General features: G+C 36.1%; 1 protein-coding gene across 1 annotated transcript in view; it reads left to right on the forward strand.

The window, feature by feature from the left end:
• Positions 1-17,211, forward strand: part of LOC136035239 (uncharacterized) — a 36,964-nt gene extending 19,753 nt beyond the window's left edge. Inside the window, exons 5-9 of the mRNA XM_065716897.1 lie at positions 10,353-10,491; positions 13,842-14,008; positions 15,039-15,205; positions 16,393-16,471; positions 16,967-17,211. Coding sequence (XP_065572969.1) covers positions 10,353-10,491; positions 13,842-14,008; positions 15,039-15,205; positions 16,393-16,471; positions 16,967-17,211 — 797 coding nt within the window. The remainder of the gene's footprint in view (positions 1-10,352; positions 10,492-13,841; positions 14,009-15,038; positions 15,206-16,392; positions 16,472-16,966) is intronic.
• The last annotated feature ends 3,328 nt before the right edge of the window (positions 17,212-20,539 follow it).

The following is a 20,539-nucleotide window of genomic DNA, read 5'->3' on the forward strand; positions in this document are numbered from 1 at the left end:
TATACTAATCTGGCTACATAAAAAAATTACTTCGAACGAAATTGATGATGTGATTTCCGCTGAAATCTATATATATATAAAAATAAGTTGTCTGTCTGTCTGTGGATCAGGTGACGTCATGTTTCTGTGTCCACTGACGTCATGAAATTAGTTGTCGCCATTTTTGCTTTGACGGTGACGTCATTCAAGATATTTAAGACATATGTTCACGTAGAAATCTATTAATGTTTAAGTTTACAATGACTGATGAACTTACCATGGCAAAAGCCGATGAAGATGCTCAAAGAGTCTATGCCAAAAAACTTGCTGCTGATAGAGAAAGTCAGAAAAGAAAGCGTGCCGAGGAATCAAAAGAACAGCAAGGAAACAGGCTTGAGGCTAAAGAACGCAAAACCGCGCAGTTGATGAAGATCCACCTGGACAGCGAGAGTCAAAACATATCAAAACTGAAAATGATAGCGATGATGATTGGGTTTGTGATTTTGACTTGGATAAGGCCATCAATGCCTACCAGATTTTAGTTAAAAAAAACAAAGGTTCGGCGATATGTATTTCATAGTGAAGCTGAAAAATAAAGAAGAAAAAGAAAACTGAAAAAAGAAAAAATGTAAAAAACTAAAAAATACTAAAAAGAAAAACACTCAAAGAGAAATTACAGACCGGGACACAAATGACGACCGGGACAGAGGGAATATAAATAACGACCGGGACACTCAAAGAGAAATTACAGACTGGGATACCGGGACACAAATGACGACCGGGACACAGGGAATATAAATGACTACCAGGACACAGGTATTTAAGAATATCGTTCAAAGACAAATTTTTAATTGTAAGAAGATCGTTGAAAGAGAAATTTCTAATTGTAAAATGACTGAAGAACCTACAATGGCAACGGTACCACCATCGAAGTAGATAACCAGTGGGTTGTTCCATATTCCCATATTAGTCACCCCAATCCGGTCACCCCAATCAACATGAATGCTTCTTTCTACGCCTGCTTTTGGTGAATGTACCCGGTCCGACATCCTTTGAGTATTTGAGAACTGTAAACGGTACTATACATGACACTTACCGTAGTGCATGCCAAGCTCTGAATTTATTGGAGAATGACCAACACTGGGATAACTGCATCAATGACGCGTGCGAAACGTCAACCCCAAGTGAAATTCGTGCATTGTTTGGCATCATTTTAACAACTTGCTCTCCATCAGCTCCTACAGAGTTATGGGGAAAATATAAGTCAAAAATGTCCGTAGATATACTCCATCGAAAACAGTTAGAGACGTCAGATATGACTTTTGATTTTACATCAGAAATTTATAACTACACTTTAGTTATTATAGAAGATTTGTGCGTACGTATGGCAAACAAACCTCTTCAGGATTTGGGAATGCCTTCATCTAACCGTATCGCTGCTGTTTCGACAAGTGTAGAATTGGATCGTGAACAAAGTTACAGTACGAGTGATCTATTGTCGTATGTACAAAATAACATTTCCAAGTTAACGTCGGAACAAAAAGACATTTATGATACGATACTCAATTTCAGGACGTATACAACTACCTGCTGATTTCTGTAATTTAGTGACGTCCAAAAATGAATTGATTGAAAAAGTATTTCCGAATATTCTAAAAAATTATAAAAATAATAAATGGCTAAGTGAAAGAGCGATTCTCGCACCCAAAAATATAGACGTCCACGAAATCAACAATATTGCTTTGACCAAGATTCGAGACCAGGCAGTCCTTTACAAGTCAATCGACACAGTTTTGGAACCAAATGAAGCGGTTAAGTATGCATGTTTGTTTGTTGGTAAAAAGAGCGTTTGTATATGACGTCATTATTAGTACATACGGCTTTGTATATGCACAGACAATGGAAAAGCCAAGAATGTTGTATATTCGCAATTTTTACGTAGTTTAACTCCTGCAGACGAAATGAATGCTTGCCTGAAAAATTCTAATTTATGGGCACACGTAAAAATATTAAAATTAACTACAAATATGCGTGTCCGATTGCAAAACGATGACTCTGGTCAAACATTTTCAGATCAATTGCTGGCAATTGGAAACGGAAAGCTCCCAGTAGTGGGAAAGCCAAAAATGTTGTATATTCGCAATTTTTACGTAGTTTGAAACACATATATAAATCTATCTATATTCACAGGTGGGACACAGGGACACAACTACAATGGCGCGTAACTAATATGGCGCTTAATATGTTGATTGGGGTGACTCGTCATATGCATGAATATGCTCAAGATGCTATTGCGTATGATCGTCTCTATGGTCGTCCAGATTTATTTATTACATTTACATGTAATCAATCTTGGGACGAGATACTGCAGCTTTTACTTCAAGGACAATCGGCTGTTCATAGGCATGACATTACGGCCCGTGTCTTCCGGCAAAAGTTGAAATCACTGATAAACTACATTGTAAAACTTGAAGTGTTTGGGTCAGTGCGATGCTGGATGTACTCAGTGGAATGGCAAAAACGAGGTTTGCCACACGCATATATACTAATCTGGCTACATAAAAAAATTACTTCGAACGAAATTGATGATGTGATTTCCGCTGAAATCTTCTATATATATAAAAATAAGTTGTCTGTCTGTCTGTGGATCAGGTGACGTCATGTTTCTGTGTCCACTGACGTCATGAAATTAGTTGTCGCCATTTTTGCTTTGACGGTGACGTCATTCAAGATATTTAAGACATATGTTCACGTAGAAATCTATTAATGTTTAAGTTTACAATGACTGATGAACTTACCATGGCAAAAGCCGATGAAGATGCTCAAAGAGTCTATGCCAAAAAACTTGCTGCTGATAGAGAAAGTCAGAAAAGAAAGCGTGCCGAGGAATCAAAAGAACAGCAAGGAAACAGGCTTGAGGCTAAAGAACGCAAAACCGCGCAGTTAGATGAAGATCCACCTGGACAGCGAGAGTCAAAACATATCAAAACTGAAAATGATAGCGATGATGATTGGGTTTGGGATTTTGACTTGGATAAGGCCATCAATGCCTACCAGATTTTAGTTAAAAAAACAAAGGTTCGGCGATATGTATTTCATAGTGAAGCTGAAAAATAAAGAAGAAAAAGAAAACTGAAAAAAGAAAAAATGTAAAAAACTAAAAAATACTAAAAAGAAAAACACTCAAAGAGAAATTACAGACCGGGACACAAATGACGACCGGGACAGAGGGAATATAAATAACGACCGGGACACTCAAAGAGAAATTACAGACTGGGATACCGGGACACAAATGACGACCGGGACACAGGGAATATAAATGACGACCAGGACACAGGTATTTAAGAATATCGTTCAAAGACAAATTTTTAATTGTAAGAAGACCGTTGAAAGAGAAATTTCTAATTGTAAAATGACTGAAGAACCTACAATGGCAACGGTACCACCATCGAAGTAGATAACCAGTGGGTTGTTCCACATTCCCCATTATTATCAAAAACATTTAATGCACACATAAACGTTGAATACTGTAACTCCGTAAAGGCAATCAAATACATATGTAAATACGTCAACAAAGGCAGTGACATGGCAGTTTTTGGCTTGCAGCCCGAAATCAAAGATTTCGATGAAATCGTACAATATCAGGCTGGAAGATACATAAGCAGTAATGAAGCTGTTTGGCGAATTCTTTCATTTCCGATACATGAACGTAGTCCAGCTGTTGTTCACTTAGCGGTACATTTACAGAATGGTCAACGTATTTATTTCACGGAAACCAACGGGCAACAAAGAGTCCTGAATCCACCGGATACAACATTAACAGCTTTTTTTTCGCTTTGCAAAAATGATTCTTTTGCAAAAAAACTGCTGTATACTGAAGTGCCTTAGTATTACACGTGGAATACTAAAAATAAAGTATTTGAACGTCGAAAACAGGGTAAGTCAGTCGACGGCCAACCTACCATCTTCAAAGATACCACGATAGGAAGACTACACCGTTCACCCCAATCAACATGAATGCTTCTTTCTACGCCTGCTTTTGGTGAATGTACCCGGTCCGACATCCTTTGAGTATTTGAAGACTGTAAATGGTACTATACATGGCACTTACCGTAGTGCATGCCAAGCTCTGAATTTATTGGAGAATGACCAACACTGGGATAACTGTATCAATGACGCGTGCGAAACTTCAACCCCAAGTCAAATTCGTGTATTGTTTGGCATCATTTTAACAACTTGCTCTCCATCAGCTCCTACAGAGTTATGGGAAAAATATAAGTCAAAAATGTCCGAAGATATACTCCATCGAAAACAGTTAGAGACGTCAGATATGACTTTTGATTTTACATCAGAAATTTATAACTACACTTTAGTTGTTATAGAAGATTTGTGCGTACGTATGGCAAACAAACCTCTTCAGGATTTGGGAATGCCTTCACCTAACCGTATCGCTGCTGTTTCGACATGTGTAGAATTGGATCGTGAACAAAGTTACAGTACGAGTGATCTATTGTCGTATGTACAAAATAACATTTCCAAGTTAACGTCGGAACAAAAAGACATTTATGATACGATAATGCATTGTGTCGATAACAACGTTGGAGAAATTTTCTTTTTGGATGCGCCAGGAGGTACTGGTAAAACGTTTGTGATAAAACTGATTCTGGCATCAATTCGATCAAAAAATGATATAGCGTTGGCAATTGCGTCGTCCGGAATAGCCGCAACATTGCTGCCTGGTGGAAGAACTGCTCATTCCGCTTTGAAATTGCCTCTGAACTTGCATTCTACAGAAACTCCCACGTGCAATATTTCCAAATCATCTGGGATGGGTAAAGTATTGCAGCAATGCAAACTTATTATTTGGGATGAGTGCACAATGGCACACAAAAAATCGCTCGAGGCTCTGGATCAATGCTTGAAAGATTTGCGAGGGAAGTCGAAACCCTTTGGCAGCACATTAATATTGCTTGCGGGAGATTTCAGGCAAACATTACCTATAATACCTAGATCAACTCCTGCAGACGAAATGAATGCTTGCCTGAAAAATTCTAATTTATGGGCACACGTAAAAACATTAAAATTAACTACAAATATGCGTGTCCGATTGCAAAACGATGACTCTGGTCAAACATTTTCAGATCAATTGCTGGCAATGGGAAACGGAAAGCTCCCAGTAGACTCAATTTCAGGACGTATACAACTACCTGCTGATTTCTGTAATTTATTGACGTCCAAAAATGAATTGATTGAAAAAGTATTTCCGAATATTCTAAAAAATTATAAAAATAATAAATGGCTAAGTGAAAGAGCGATTCTCGCACCCAAAAATATAGACGTCCACGAAATCAACAATATTGTTTTGACCAAGATTCGAGACCAGGCAGTCCTTTACAAGTCAGTCGACACAGTTTTGGAACCAAATGAAGCGGTTAATTATCCATCTGAATTTTTAAATTCCATAGATCTTTCAGGGTTTCCACCACACGTGCTACAACTAAAAATAGGCGTACAAATAATACTTTTAAGAAATATCAACCCACCAAAGCTTTGCAATGGCACGCGACTTGCCGTAAAAAAAAACAATGGAAAACCTAATAGAGGCCACAATCTTGACATGGCCTTTTGAGGGTGAGGCTGTTCTTATTCCTCGCATTCCCATGATTCCAACGGATCTGCTTTTTCAATTTAAAAGATTGCAATTCCCAATTCGATTAGCATTTGCAACCACCATCAACAAAGCTCAAGGGCAATCACTAGAAAAATGCGGTATAGATCTTAATACAGATTGCTTTACCAATGTACAATTGTATGTTGCATCTTTGAGGGTCGGTAAACCTGACAATCTATTTATACGCACAGACAATGGGACAGCGAAGACTGTTGTATATTCACAAGTTTTACGTAGTTAATTTGTATTGTATCTATCTATCTATCTATCTATATAAAAACGAGTTGTGTGTATGCATGTTTGTTTGTTTGTAAAAAGAGCGTTTGCATATGACGTCATTATTAGTACATACGGCTTTGTATATGGACAGACAATGGGAAAGCCAAGAATGTTGTATATTCGCAATTTTTGCGTAGTTTAAAACACACATATAAATCTATCTATATTCACAGGTGGGACACAGGGACACAACTACAATGGCGCGTAACTAATATGGCGCGTAACGACTTACGCGCGCGGGGGGGCTTGGCGCAAAGCGCCACCCCAACAGCTAGTATATATATATATATATATATATATATATATATATATATATATATATATATATATATATATATATATATATATATATATATATATATATATATATATATATATATATATATATATATATATAATGCATGTGTATTGCATACATTAATAGTATTTATGCTTTTGATGTGCGGCTGGGTGTCTTTTGATTGCACTTTTTTTTCGAAACATAATTTTTTGCCTTTAATGCTAAACAAATAAATAAAAAGGAATAGAGATAGTTAAGTATATTTTTTCTGGAGCTGTTATTTAAAGACGTGAATAACTAATACAGTTTGACATAGAACCCCAAAGAATTAATTGTTTCATACACTTGTGATTTGTCTCTGTTTTTGTCAAATTGTCCTCTTAGATTATATCATAGTTTGACGGTTTGACCTGCTGAAAGGTCATGTTACCTGTTGGTTTTCTTTCTGTTAATTATTTTAATTTATTATGCATATATATACACATATATATATATATATATATATATATATATATATATATATATATATATATATATATATATATATATATATATATATATATATATATATATATATATATATACTAGCTGTTGGGGTGGCGTTTCGCGCCACCCCAACACCTAGTTGGTGGGGGCGCTTCGTGCCCACCCCCAAGCCCCCTTGCGCGCGTAAGTCGTTACGCGCCATTGTAGTTGTGTCCCTGTGCCCCACCTGTGAATATAGAAAGATATATATATATATATATATATATATGTTTTTAATATATGTAATATATATATATATATATGTTTTTAACTACGTAAAACTTGCGAATATACAACATTCTTCGATGTCCCATTGTCTATGCATATAAATAGATTGTCAGGTTTACCGACTCTTGAACATGCAACCTAAAATTGTCCATGGGAAAAACAATCCATATACAGATCTATACCCGATTATTCTAATGATTGCCCTTGAGCTTTGTTGATGGTGATTGCTAATCGAACATTCCCTGTGTCCCCGTCGTCATTTATATATCCCCCTGTGCCCCCGGCGTCCCTCTTGTAGTTGTGTCCCTGTGTCCCGGTCGTCATTTATATTCCCAGTATCCCGGTCGTCATTTGTGTCCCAGTGCCCCAGTCTGTAATTTCTCTTTGAGCGTCCCGGTCGTCATTTATATTCATTGTGTCCCGGTCGTCATTTGTGTCCCGGTGTCCCGGTCTGTAATTTATCTTTGAGTGTCCCGGTCGTCATTTATATCTCCCGGTCGTTATTTGTGTCCCAGTGTCCCAGTCTGTAATTTCTCTTTGAGTGTCCTGGTCGTCATTTATATTCCCTGTGTCCCGGTTTTTAGTTTTCTTTTTCTCCTTTATTTTTCAGTTGTTTTCCTTTTTTTAGTTTTTTTTTCTTTTTCAGTTTTTAGTTTTTTTAGTTTTTTTTGTAGTTTTTACCTTTTTTTATTTATTTTTTTTTTTTCATTTTTAGTTTTTAGTTTTTTACCTTTTTTTATTTTTTTTTATTTTTTTAGCTTTTTTAGTTTTTTTAGTATTTTCTTTTTAGTTTTTTTTTGTAGTTTTTACCTTTTTTAGTTTTTTTTCTTCTTTTGTTTTAATGCTAAAGCCAAGGTTCGAACCTGGAACCTCTCGGACCTGGAACCTGGAACATAACGCTTTACCAACTCAGCTACTTCGGCTTAAATACATTCGTTTTTGAATTGTTATATGATGAAATAATCAGACGTCATATAATGACGTCACTCGATAGACAGACAGACAGACAACTTATTTTTATATATATAGATATATATATATATATATATATATATACTAGCTGTTGGGGTGGCGCTTCGCGCCACCCCAACACCTAGTTGGTGGGGTGCTTCGCGCACCCTAAGCCCCCCCGCGCGCGTAAGTCGTTACGCGCCATTGTAGTTGTGTCCCTGTGTCCCACCTGTGAATAGATATATATATATATATATATATATATATATATATATATATATATATATATATATATATATATATATATATATATATATATATATATATATATATATATATATATATATATATGTTTTTAACTACGTAAAACATGCGAATATACAACATTCTTCGCTGTCCTATTATCTGTGCATATAAATAGATTGTCAGGTTTACTGACTCTTGAACATGCAACATATAATTGTCCATGGGAAAAACAATCCGTATTCAGATCTATACCTCATTATTCTAATGATGTGTCTCTGTGTCCCGGTCGTCATTTATATTCCCTGTGTCCCGGTCGTCATCTGTGTCCCGGTATCCCAGTTTGTAATTTCTCTTTGAGTGTCCCGGTCTGTAATTTCTATTCGAACAATCCCTGTGTCCCGGTTGTCATTTATATATCCCGCCTGTGCCCCCGGTGTCCCCGTTGTAGTTGTGTCCCTATGTCCCGGTCGTCATTTATATTCCCTGTGTCCCGGTCGTGATTTGTGTCCGGGTGTCTCAGTCTGTAATTTCTCTTTGAGGTTCCCGGTCGTCATTTATATTCCCTGTGTCCCGGTCGTCATTTGTGTCTCGGTGTCCCGGTATGTGTCCTCGGTATATGTATGCAATACATACATTAATAGTATTAATGCTTTTGATGTGCGGCTGGGTGTCTTTTGATTGTACTTTTTTTTTCGAAACATAATTTTTTGCCTTTAATGCAAAAAAAATATAAAAAGAAATAGAGATAGTTAAATATATTTTCCTGGAGCTCTTATTTAAAGACTTGAAAAACTAATACAGTTTGATATAGAACCCCAAAGAATTAATTGTTTCATACACTAGTGATTTGTCTATGTTTTATGAGAAACAAAAACGAAAGACGTTTGTTTCGCCAAATAACTAGCAAGTACTTTTAGTGAGATTTTTTTAAAGTGATCAGTGGCTGATAAAGCGCTTGGGAACTGACAAAAAGCTGAAAGTAAAGCCATTGGTGTTCATTTGCCATGAAAACTGCTGGAAATAGAAAATATAGATACTAATACTTGTCTATGTACTATTGTACTTTGACTGTTTAGACAAGTAATTCAACTTGTCTAAGATTCGTAAAAATTGTTTTCCATTTCATTAAAAATTCTGTTTTCTAGTTTCAAAGAGAATAATGACTCACTTTCAGAAACTCAGTTTTTGAAATTGAAATTTCCATGGAAAATACACGTTAAAACAACTTCTTTCAACTAAATCTTCTGTCCTGCCTATGAACTTGCAAAAGCAAGTTGTCTTAGGAGCTTGCCAGGAATAAAAATTCCCTTGAGACGGATTATAAGCATGAACCAACTACACAATCAATGCTTATAATGCAAACAAATACATCCTATTATCCTCGCTAAGCTGCTTTTGAAGCCACTCACAATAATTCTAACAAAAAAAAATTCCACTATACTCCTTCACTCACCTTGAACAATATTTGTTTCTGCACTTTATTTCTAAATTCTTCCAATGTTTTTATTTTAATAATCCTATGATCATTACTATTCCATAACTTTACCGGAGCTGGTAACTTGCTCCTGGCGGGAGTATCATAACTGTGACAATCAGACCTAACCCAAAACATGCCTGAGAAACAACGCAAGTCATTATTATTGTATTTAACCATAAAGAGCAGATGATACAAATCATTTTACTCGATTCATGAACTGTATGTACCCTTATTAGCACTAGTCGAAGTAAGAAATCGCTTACTTATTTTTTGTTTATTGTACCATGCCCATTGTGTTTACTTAGTGGGTTCGTTTGGTCTTCTCTGTGATTGGCACCAATAAAATCAAGAAGTTAAGTTTTATATACGAAAGTTCTTACTATATATTTCTAAGTGGTAAAAAAGTTCGTGTCGTAAAATGTTTCCGATTGTCAGTCCGATCAAACAATAGTTGAACATATGTGGGAATTAGTCGTCAAAGGCGTAGACCTATGAAATTAAATCACCCTTTAAGCCATAGAACTATGAGAAAATGATTTTTGAGTTGTACTAAACGATTTTTGATGTGGCACTGAATGAAAAACAATTTAGAGTAGCACTTTTTCCCTTAAAAGAATTTTACTATGAATAAACTAACGCGATTTGAGCTTGAACATTCGAATCAGTGGACATTCTATTGCTATTATATTGTTTTAATGAAATATTTTATTTTTTAGATCCAAAAGAGCTCCGTAATATATGGGAAGGAGAATTGGATTGGCAAGAATCTCTTGTTATACCTGGCTCCATCCAACGCACTACCAAGACTGTCCGAGGGCAAATATCTTCGTTAATGCTAGACGGGGACCCCACTGTGTAAGACTGAATTTTTGTTGTTTACTCGTATATCAAAGATTTTGAAAAGGAACACGGAATATACCCTCAACGAACCTAAACGGCTTATAATTAATCAAAAAAAAAGTATATCGATATTATTTAGTTAAACTGGGCGCGTTAGAGGGACCCTAATTTTGCATGACAACGTTTTGATCTCTCAAGCACTCGACACATCTAATGCTTCAGAATAGGAAATGTAGCTCAGTATATTACAACTATTACTAACTATTGACCGCAGCACTTAGCTGCTCAATACCAACACCGCTACGCACGATCCTTGTCTATCAATCTATTTTAGAACTCCCTCTTTACACACTCCCAAGAAAGTTCAGTTTCCCTTAAATCCTTTCTTGCCATGTCCTCCCACCCAATCTAGGGATGACCTGCCTTTCGTTTGGATCTAGATGGTCGGCTGAAAAGTTTCATCATTGGTAATCTGTCTTCTTTCATCCACAGAATGTGTCCTAACCATCTAAACCTTTTTTCCCCGTTATGGCCCCATAAAGGGGTATAAAACCAATGTTTTTCTTACAGCTTACTCTTTGCAATACAGTCAGACGGGTACCAAAAAAACAAATCCGTAGATAATTCCTCTGGAAAATATCTTATAAATACCCCTCTGTCTTTCGGAGTGCCCACGTTTCATAACCAAATTTGACCACTGTCACCATTATAGCTTTTAATACTCTAACCTTGTATCGCAGACTTATCTTCTAATTCTTCTAAACTTTTTCCATCTGTTAAGAAACTACCCTGGGTCTTGGGTTTTCTACTTTTAACTTCTTCACTGCACCCACCCTCTTTGCTTATAATATTACGTAGGTAAGTGAAACTGTCAAATTGATCGATTTTGTTACCTAACATTAGGTTTTTACCTTCACTTCAGTCCAAATGACTTAACCTTCTTACGTTAATTTTCAAGCCTTTTCTTACGCTCTGAACCCTTAAAACATTGGAAAATCATTCATTTTGATACATTTCATCTAGGATGTTCAAATCATCAGCATCATCCAAGTCTAGGGCAGTTTTAGTTTCCCATTGGATTCCATACTCTCCCATAATCTTTGACGTGTTCCTCTGGACAAAGTTCATCAGAATAATCCATAGAAATGTGAATAGGACGCAACCCTTCTTAGCTTCTGATTTTAAAACGAAACCAGCTACTAACCTCATTTCCTGCCTCAACGGCGGCAATATTTCCTACATAGTACTAATCACTATGGTGTATTTGCCTGGATATACCATACAAGGATAAGATCTTCAATAAAGCTCTTCTGTCGACTGAATCAAATGCTTGCTCAAAATCTATAAAGCTAAGGACTAACAGTGTCTGATGACTCAGACACTTTTAAATTGTTAATCTAAGAGTAAAATTTTGGTCACCATATCCTCTTCCTTTTCTATAACCACACTGTTCTTCCCTGAAAATTTTATTGAAAGTTTCTCTAAGTCTAAAAACGGTCATCATACTAAGTAATTTACGTCCTATAGAAACAGGGTAATGCCTCTATAAATACAACAATCACTCTTATCACCTTTGTTATAGAGGAGTCTAATTAGGGTTTTTCTAAAATCGCTAGGGATTTTCGCTATTCCAAAAATAAATTAACTGTATTATAAACCAATGTTTATAATTATATAATTGTTATTGGAATATATTTTTTTTACTTATAACTTATTATAAGTAGGAAATTATATAAGTATTATATGAGTAGATAAAAAACCTAAAAATAAATGAGCAATACAAAAAATATAACAGAAAAGAGTTCAAGTTCATTTATTTATTAATCAAACATGCATGTATATATATGACATAGGCCCATGGGGAGACAAGCTCGAAAAACTAGGCCTAGACAAAGATACAATAGCAAATTACACTACAATACAAAGATGAACATGACGGCAAAGATACAATAACACAACAATAATATGAAAGTAGCAGCTAGCCCAGGATCTTTCAATATTATTAAAAAAATTGAAAATTTCAATATTATTAAATATAAATTAATTCTTGAAGATAGCTGAGAGGCCCACAATCATTCAGAGCAACAAACCATACAAACAACTTTGCCTTATTAAAAAGATGCTTAATTAAAAATAATCCTGAACTAAATGAAATTTAAGTCTCCTTTTAATTAAATGGATAGAGGAAAATCTATCAATAATATCCTTGTAAGGATCCCAGCACCGAGCTATTGACACAAACGGAGCGAATTTAGATCTCTCAGTAATATACTTGTCAATGTAGATGCTCTTTTTTTGTCGAGTGACAATAACTTTCTCGTTTCACTCAAATACATATTCTTCTATTACCGTCTCCGTCTTCTATTATCGTCTTTGTTTTGCAGAATGAATCAAATTGCTTATAAGTATTTTCTTTCATTTTTACATTCAAATAGATATTTTATATTTATAATATTAATATTGGAATAAATATTTTTTGGTTTACATACGGTAATATAATATAGAAAATAATTTTTATAATGATGTGATTTTTGTTGGTCCTGTTTCGATTTATGCACCCGATATTCGAATTTCACCCTTTGGGGCTTGTGATAGCAAATCTTTTGAAATAAATATCGTATTTAATTATTCATTCTGTTTATATATATTTTATTCATAATATTCATTTTTTTATTATTTTATATAATTGGAAACCGTCAACGCGTTTTTAGGTTTAGAATATCCAGTTGAATAATCACTTTTTTGTATCGTTCAAGGGTCTCCAGGACAGTAGCCGCTAAAATTCAGTCGGAGTGTATCTGGATAGATAGATACCTTATTTAATACACTTGAAAATACAAAAAAAAAACCATTAAGCCTCAACAGAGAGCAAAGCTTGTAAGGTTGGGTGTGTAAATAATAGGACTTATACATGACAAGACAAGATATTCTGTTGACCAAATTACATAATAAATAATTTTCTAAACTGGATGAAGAGAGCAGGGCTCGATGTGTTGGCCATAAAACAGAGGTAAGAAAATGCCGAAATAACAAAAAAAGAAAGAAAGGAAGACAGGAAAGATAGGAAATTCTCCTATCTCCTATAGAGATAGGAGAATTTAATTTTAACATAGCAAGACTTTGTAGAAAGTAACAACTATATTTTGGCTTCAAGTCTGGCAGGAATGTGACAATTATGTCAGTAAAGAACTTTTAATTTAATTTTCAATTTCGGTCCCTGATAGTGCGCAAAATGAGCTTCAATTTTCTATTGTTCGTAGCTATTTAAGAACTTCAGTTCTGCTATTAATTTCGACCTAATTCAGTGGCTTCTGATAAAGCAATTTTAGTTAAAGTGCTTATAGCCCTATTCTTCTTTTTTCTAGTAAAGCAGACACTTGGCCTTCTCGGCTAGAAATGCAGCTAATACCCAAAGCTCTTGTAAGCAGTGTTGGAACATCCTATTTTCGTCACTGTAGATCTGTTCTCCTGAATCCCGAGCCGAGTGAAAATACCGAGTCTTTAGCACGTGTAATGAGCAGTGGATATGCAGGTTAATTTTTTTTTTACTCTCATTTACCAAAATACTAAAGTTAGTTGCTAAGAACAAGAATTTAAGCAATATAGAAATAGAATTAGTTGATAAAAGATTGTTTAGGTTCGATGAAAAAATGAGGTATAGTATAAAATAAAATTGAGAAATAATATAAACAAAATTAAGTATTGGTGATCATCAAAAAAAAAGATGAAAATCCTATAAAGAAGTGCGTAGAATCAAATAATAAATAACCCAGTTTTACCAGTTTTTACAGTGCAATCGCAGTATTTCTAGTACTCTTTTTTTCTAAGATGGTGGCTTGACAGAACATATATACAAAAATGTATTGCTTCAAAACCTTTTAGTACTATCAACTCGTAGCCCAGTTTCTAAGCCTACAATGGAAGAAATGTCGAGATGACTAGGACATGTTTAATGGATGTAGACTGACAGATTGCCAAAGATTGTTCTTTTGGCCCATCCATCCGAAGCCAAACGAACTACGGAGCTCTGTTGGCCTCGGACGGCTTGGTGCTACTGTGAGCTGGTAGTCTACCGCTTTCGCTTTTTTTTTTACGAAGAAACTTTTTTTCGCTACAGTGGAGGCCTTCCCACTTTTCTACAGAATTTAGTTATTAGGTTGTGATTTTGAAAAGTTTAGTATAAAAACAAATATATGACTAGTGCATTCGCTTTTGTTCCTTTTTTTACCAAGAATCACACTTCACGTTTCAATATTTTATAAGTAAGAGAGGCCACCATTTCCGCTACGTCGGAGTGTTATCATTAGGATACTCTTTTGGGGCTCGATAACGATTTTTTTTTTCGTTAAATAATAATCAAAAATATATATAATCGTGAATACAAATAATAATAAGCCTTAAGTAAAAAGTTTTAGAATCAAAAGTATAAATAGTACTAAGACCAACTCGCAAATAGGGATTAGATAAAAGATAACAAAATATGAATAAGAATAATAATCGACGAGCAATTGAAAAATGAGAAATAATAATGATAGCTAATGATATCCCCCTTTGTTTTTTAGCGTGTATTTACTTTGACGAAATGGAACTGGAAACACCGTGCAATATTAAGGTGCTAGTAATCATCTACAGCATAGAGAAACAAGCATACGTTGGTATCATACCAGATGATCAAACAGGTTTTCTAGATAAAGTAAATGAAGCCATTCGAATGCAAAAAAATCGACAGGTGATAATTATTTATATATTATTGCTATTTAGATTACAACTATCGGATACGACCTTAATTTTATCTTTTTTAGTTTTTGTTCATTCCATTTATGTTTTTCTTAATCAAAAGTTCTTCATTGAAATAAATTGAGCCCATAAGCGTAAGCTAGATGGGATGCAGGGGTGGATAATTTTCTATAGAAAAATCTTAGCCCCCTCACCCTTATAAAGATTCTCCAAGGCAAGTGAAAACTAATTTATGGCGGACAATTTTAAGTTCGTCCTCTCCCCTGCCTATTACCTACCTACTTTTGGTGGGAAACAGACGATGAAGAATCCTGCCCAGCATTTGGATCAATCTCGGCGACAACTTCTACTATTAGGTGCTGCTTTCCTGGCGATCCTCAGCCAGTTTGTGTCTCATCTCCGACCATGCCTCCAGAAGCCCCGTCGTCCTTGGTCGTCTATAAATTTTTGCTTAAGATTGTTCTCTCCCCTTGGTTTTCATTTCTAGGATTCTGGCTCGCGTGGAAAAGCCATGCGAGCCATAGCTGGGTAGCAGAGCCAGGACAGCCATGAAAATCTCGCCATGGAGTAGCCAAGGAGCTTTAGACGATGTATTTTGATGACGAAGGATAGCTCCTCACGTTGGCTGCAGCAATATCTTCGCTATTGAAATTTCTTGACCACCCACAAAATCAATGTATATAATGAAGGCAATAGTGATCAAACACTTTAAACACTTCTCGTTTAAAAAATCTTCCCTCTTCTGCCTCGAGTGGCCATGTCTTGCAATCGTTCAGTGGTACAGGATTAATAGACAATCCTTTGACTCTGACTTTCATTTTTGTCAAGATCTGGTGTCTGGTCCGTATAGCCTTTTTTAGACTCATAAAGACTCCCACAAGCCTTTGGTATGCGTGGTGAAATATATTTTTGAGCTCCTGCATCTGATCTGACAGTTCTCAATCGGTTTACCATTTAGAATTACCTGAAATGAAGGACATCTTGGAGCTGCCAATTAGTTTTGAGATCATAGAGACAGCATTGATCATGCCAGGGAAGTCGTCAGTGGGGTTTTCCAGCAAGGCAACGTCGTCGATAAAATCCAAGTATGTCAAGGATTGGAGAAAACCGTCCTGTTGTCCAAAGACGAATTCATTGTAATTCCTTCGGGTGTTGTTCATTATCCAACCTATTGCGTAGTTGAACAATATGGATGATAGGGGACATCCTCGTTTGAACCCTGAGTTCACTGGAAACTTCAGTGTCGTTGCCAAAGCACGTGAGACAGCTGGGCTTGATTGTTTATTTTAAGAACCATCCAGCTTCATTATCCCTTTGTTTCAGTCACGCAATGGGTATGTTGTCGAATATGATTGCCTGGTTATTCTAAGGGCTCCTCGAACCATCTGTTACCACTCCAGAATATCCAAACTAGGGCCTCAAAGATGGGTTGTAGCACCGATCAGGTAACTTCACAACCTCTCACTGAGAGATATCACGGGATGCCACAACTATTTACTAGAAGTACATCAATCCCCCTCTAGAAGTACCTATTATCTCTACTTGTACCACTGCCTGCAAAGTCAAAGCGGCAAAGACGCACAAAGTTGACAAACACAAGCTCGATTGGTAAATACACCAAAAGCCAGTAGTGTAAGATAAATACCACAAACGTAACAAAACAAAGAGAAAAACAAAACAGAGAAAAACAATCAAAACACAGTGACGTGAATGACGTGATTAATGTGAGAAATTTTGTCAATTAATTTACTAGTCCCTGTACATCCACCTGTGCCACCTTTTTGCAAAGCCAATGCGGCAAACACGCCTAAACTTTGTATGGTTAGATTACCTACAAGAGGACACTCCCCGCACTGGGTTTTGAAGTATTACTTGTTAAGAGGCTACACCTTTCGGAGTCGCCTTGTGAAAAATATTGTCCCTGATAATTCGTCTAGTGATTCCTTTGAAAGGAATCAAATTGACGCAAATTTAGAGAAATATCTATGGCATATCTGAACGTAAGTATTAAGCAGCCTGGAGCCATAAATATTCTAAAAAAAGCTGAATCTCATTAAGTACATATTTTTCAAATGGTGTTTAATTTCCTCTGACGCTGCTGTTGTTAGAGGTCATTTGTAAAACCTGTAAGCTGCGTTCAGTCAAAAAAAAAATTAATGTAGATTGAGAATTTAGTATAGTATTGATAGCAGTGCTGTCACTTACTTGAAGTACTTTTACTTGAAGTACTACTTAAGTAAAATTTTCTATTACTTGTACTTGTACTTAAGTAAAAACTCTAGGGTGTACTTATTACTTGATACTTAAGTAAGATTACGAAATACTTCTTACTTAAGATACTTTTAATGTACTTGTTTTTCAAATACTTTACCTCTGTCACGAAAATTTTGTGTGTTTGTGCTTCGGAAATGTACAAGAAAACATCACCTTTAGATTTAGAGCAAACTCAGATATAGCTTTTGTGTGTCCGTGCTTTGGCAATGTACAAGAAAACATCACCCTTTAGATTTAGAGTAAACTCAGATATACCTCCATGCCCTATTTTTGGATATGAAATAAGGTATTTGTTTTTGACAAAAAAAAATTATAGTATTATTAACACTTGGTTTAATTTTTGTTTAAAAGTTATATAACAAAGAAAATTGAAATTATTTCGCAGTTCACTGGTCAACAGTGAGTTAAAATCCCTTGTTTTGTGCTAAATGTTGCATGCTATAGTCCATTAGGGCTTATATTTCTACAATTAATGTTTAAGTTTTGTCATCTCGTCAACTGAACCAGATTTCTACCATTTCATCATCTTCAGGACCATATTATTGGTAAAACTACTGAAGCTATGAATCTTTGCCCATCTAAATGTTGTCTGCAATAAACAAGTCTAGGTAATTCTAGCAGGATCCAATGCAGTGGTATTTTGTCAAATTCGTTTCAGCAAATTCAGGTATTCAGACGAATCTGACTTCAGATTGTCACTCCATTCCTAAGTTATAGGCCGTACTAAATTAAAGGAAAACTCAACTTTCTTAAGACTTGAGACCCTCTCCCTCTCGCCCTATTTGAGATAGGGTTTGTGATACCGGAACTTGATATGAGCCCCGATCTTAGGCATCTTTGGTCCAGTTTAGATTCGGATCCGTTACTCCATTTGCAAGTTATACTAAATTAAACAGAAAACTTAAATTTTTCAGGAATTAGAACCCACTCCCCCTTGTTATATTTAAGCTAGGGTCTTTATCTCAAAACTTGATATGTGTCATGGTCTTAGGCCTCTTTGGTTCAATTTTCATTCAGATCCATCACTCCATTCGTAAGTTCCTCTGAATTAAACGAAAAACTGTTTTTTAGCTGGTAAAGCCCTCTCCCCCCGGTTTTATTTGAGCTAGGGTCAATTTTCATTCAGATCCATCACTCCATTCGTAAGTTCCTCTGAATTAAACGAAAAACTGTTTTTAGCTGGTAAAGCCCTCTCCCCCCGGTTTTATTTGAGCTAGGGTCTTCATCTTTCAACTTGATGTATCTCATGATCCTTGGCACCAAATCTGGCCATCAAAATTTTCATCCAAATCCAACCAACGTTCCCCCCCCCCCCCCCTATACGTGATTACACAGACAGACGGACAGACGGATTTTACAGCGTCTTAGGTAGCCATGTTGGCTAATTGGATCCAAAACAAGAAAAACAATGGCATATCATCATGCAGGTATCATCACCTATTTGGACAGTGGAAAATATCCATCAAGATAGGTTTTTGAGATCTGTCTGTCTGTCCGTCCGTCTGTGCAATCGAGTATAGCGGATTTGTATTGAAATTGAACTATTTGGATTAAAACTAGATTTGTGTTGCATGGGCAACGTGAGGTATTGCGGCAACCTTTGCTCGGCTTCGCCGAGTAAAGTGTTGCGAGAGCAACACTTTGGTTTTGTTTCCTCGCTGCGACTAAACGCTGAAGTTGTTAATCTGTAAGGATGCTAAAATACATACTAGGTACACCAACTCGCAAAAGTTGCAAACTCCTCATTGCTAAAGATGATTGTAGCCTTACAGCCGATTATTACTTACAAGTCCCCTACATGTCTTACCACTGGAACCAAATTGGTCTTACCATCAAATACAACGGAAACAAAAAATAGGTACACCAACTAGTAAGAGTTGCGAACCCCTCATTGTCGAGGATGATTATGAGCTAACAGCCGACTGTTGCTTACAACTCCCCTATATGTCTCACAATTGTGTATCGGCCTATTTTTGGTTTCAGTGTGTACCTTACTACTGAAGTTGTCAACCCCTTTAAACTTTCAAACTGGTATATCCCATGAAGGAATTTTTGTACAAAAAAATGGATGACATTTACTTTGATCAGCTCATCAAGAGCTATTGACTGCCGTCGAAAAAAAATCTATCTGTCTTGGTTCAAAAGTTGACTTTTTTGCCGTAGACCAAGTTTATAACGTTATCACTTAGAAAGGAGCAAAGGATAAACTCTAATTTCTTTAGCAATGAGAGAACTTTTAAAGTTTAAGAGGCACATATGATACCATTTCTCTGCCGCAATCCAAGTGCGAAAAACCGAATGATAAACTCAGCTGAAATCACGAACAGAAATGGGTAGAAACAATAGATGGCAGCACTTTCGGACCCGTGGGAAAATGCCGCTTTTTTGCTTCTCTAAATTTTTCTATTTATCACTCAAAGAAGATATATTGGCTGTGGGGCAGGGTAACTGTCGCATATATTTAACACTTATAGATTTTAGTCCATCTTCAATTTGAAACTGGTGCCTGCCTGCTTGCCTGCTAGAACGGAGCTTTCCACTCGAAAGCAGAAACATGGTTTGATGAAACGAAAGCTTGGCTGCATAACTTAAGATAGTCCTCTCTGACATAGGCTATACAACTCCTCTTCACTTCACACACTATAGGCTCTGGCTCAAGGACAAGCAAAAACCATCCTTTTTGGCCCCAGGCAAGAGTTCTACGAAGCTTTCCAAAATGTAAAGTCATATTCATCAATCCGGCCTAAGGTCCACACTTTCCGTAAAAACCGCAGAGGTTAGACCCTTACCACTTTCTAGGAATAAGCTGAAATCGGGGTGCTAGGAACAAAAAAAAAAAAAAACACGACAAAACCAAAGTGTTGCTCTCGCAACACAATTGAGCTTAATTAGGGCGATGGGGCTTTAAGTGTTAAAAAAAATTCGAGTTTTTCATTTAATTCACTGTAACTTGCATATGGAGATGAATTTCGATGAAAATTGAATAAAGATGCCTAAGAGTATGATATGCATTGAGTTCTGGGATGGAGACCCAAGCTTAATTAAAAGTTGA

Source organism: Artemia franciscana, chromosome 2 (genome assembly GCF_032884065.1).
Source record: "Artemia franciscana chromosome 2, ASM3288406v1, whole genome shotgun sequence".
Taxonomy (NCBI): domain Eukaryota; kingdom Metazoa; phylum Arthropoda; class Branchiopoda; order Anostraca; family Artemiidae; genus Artemia; species Artemia franciscana.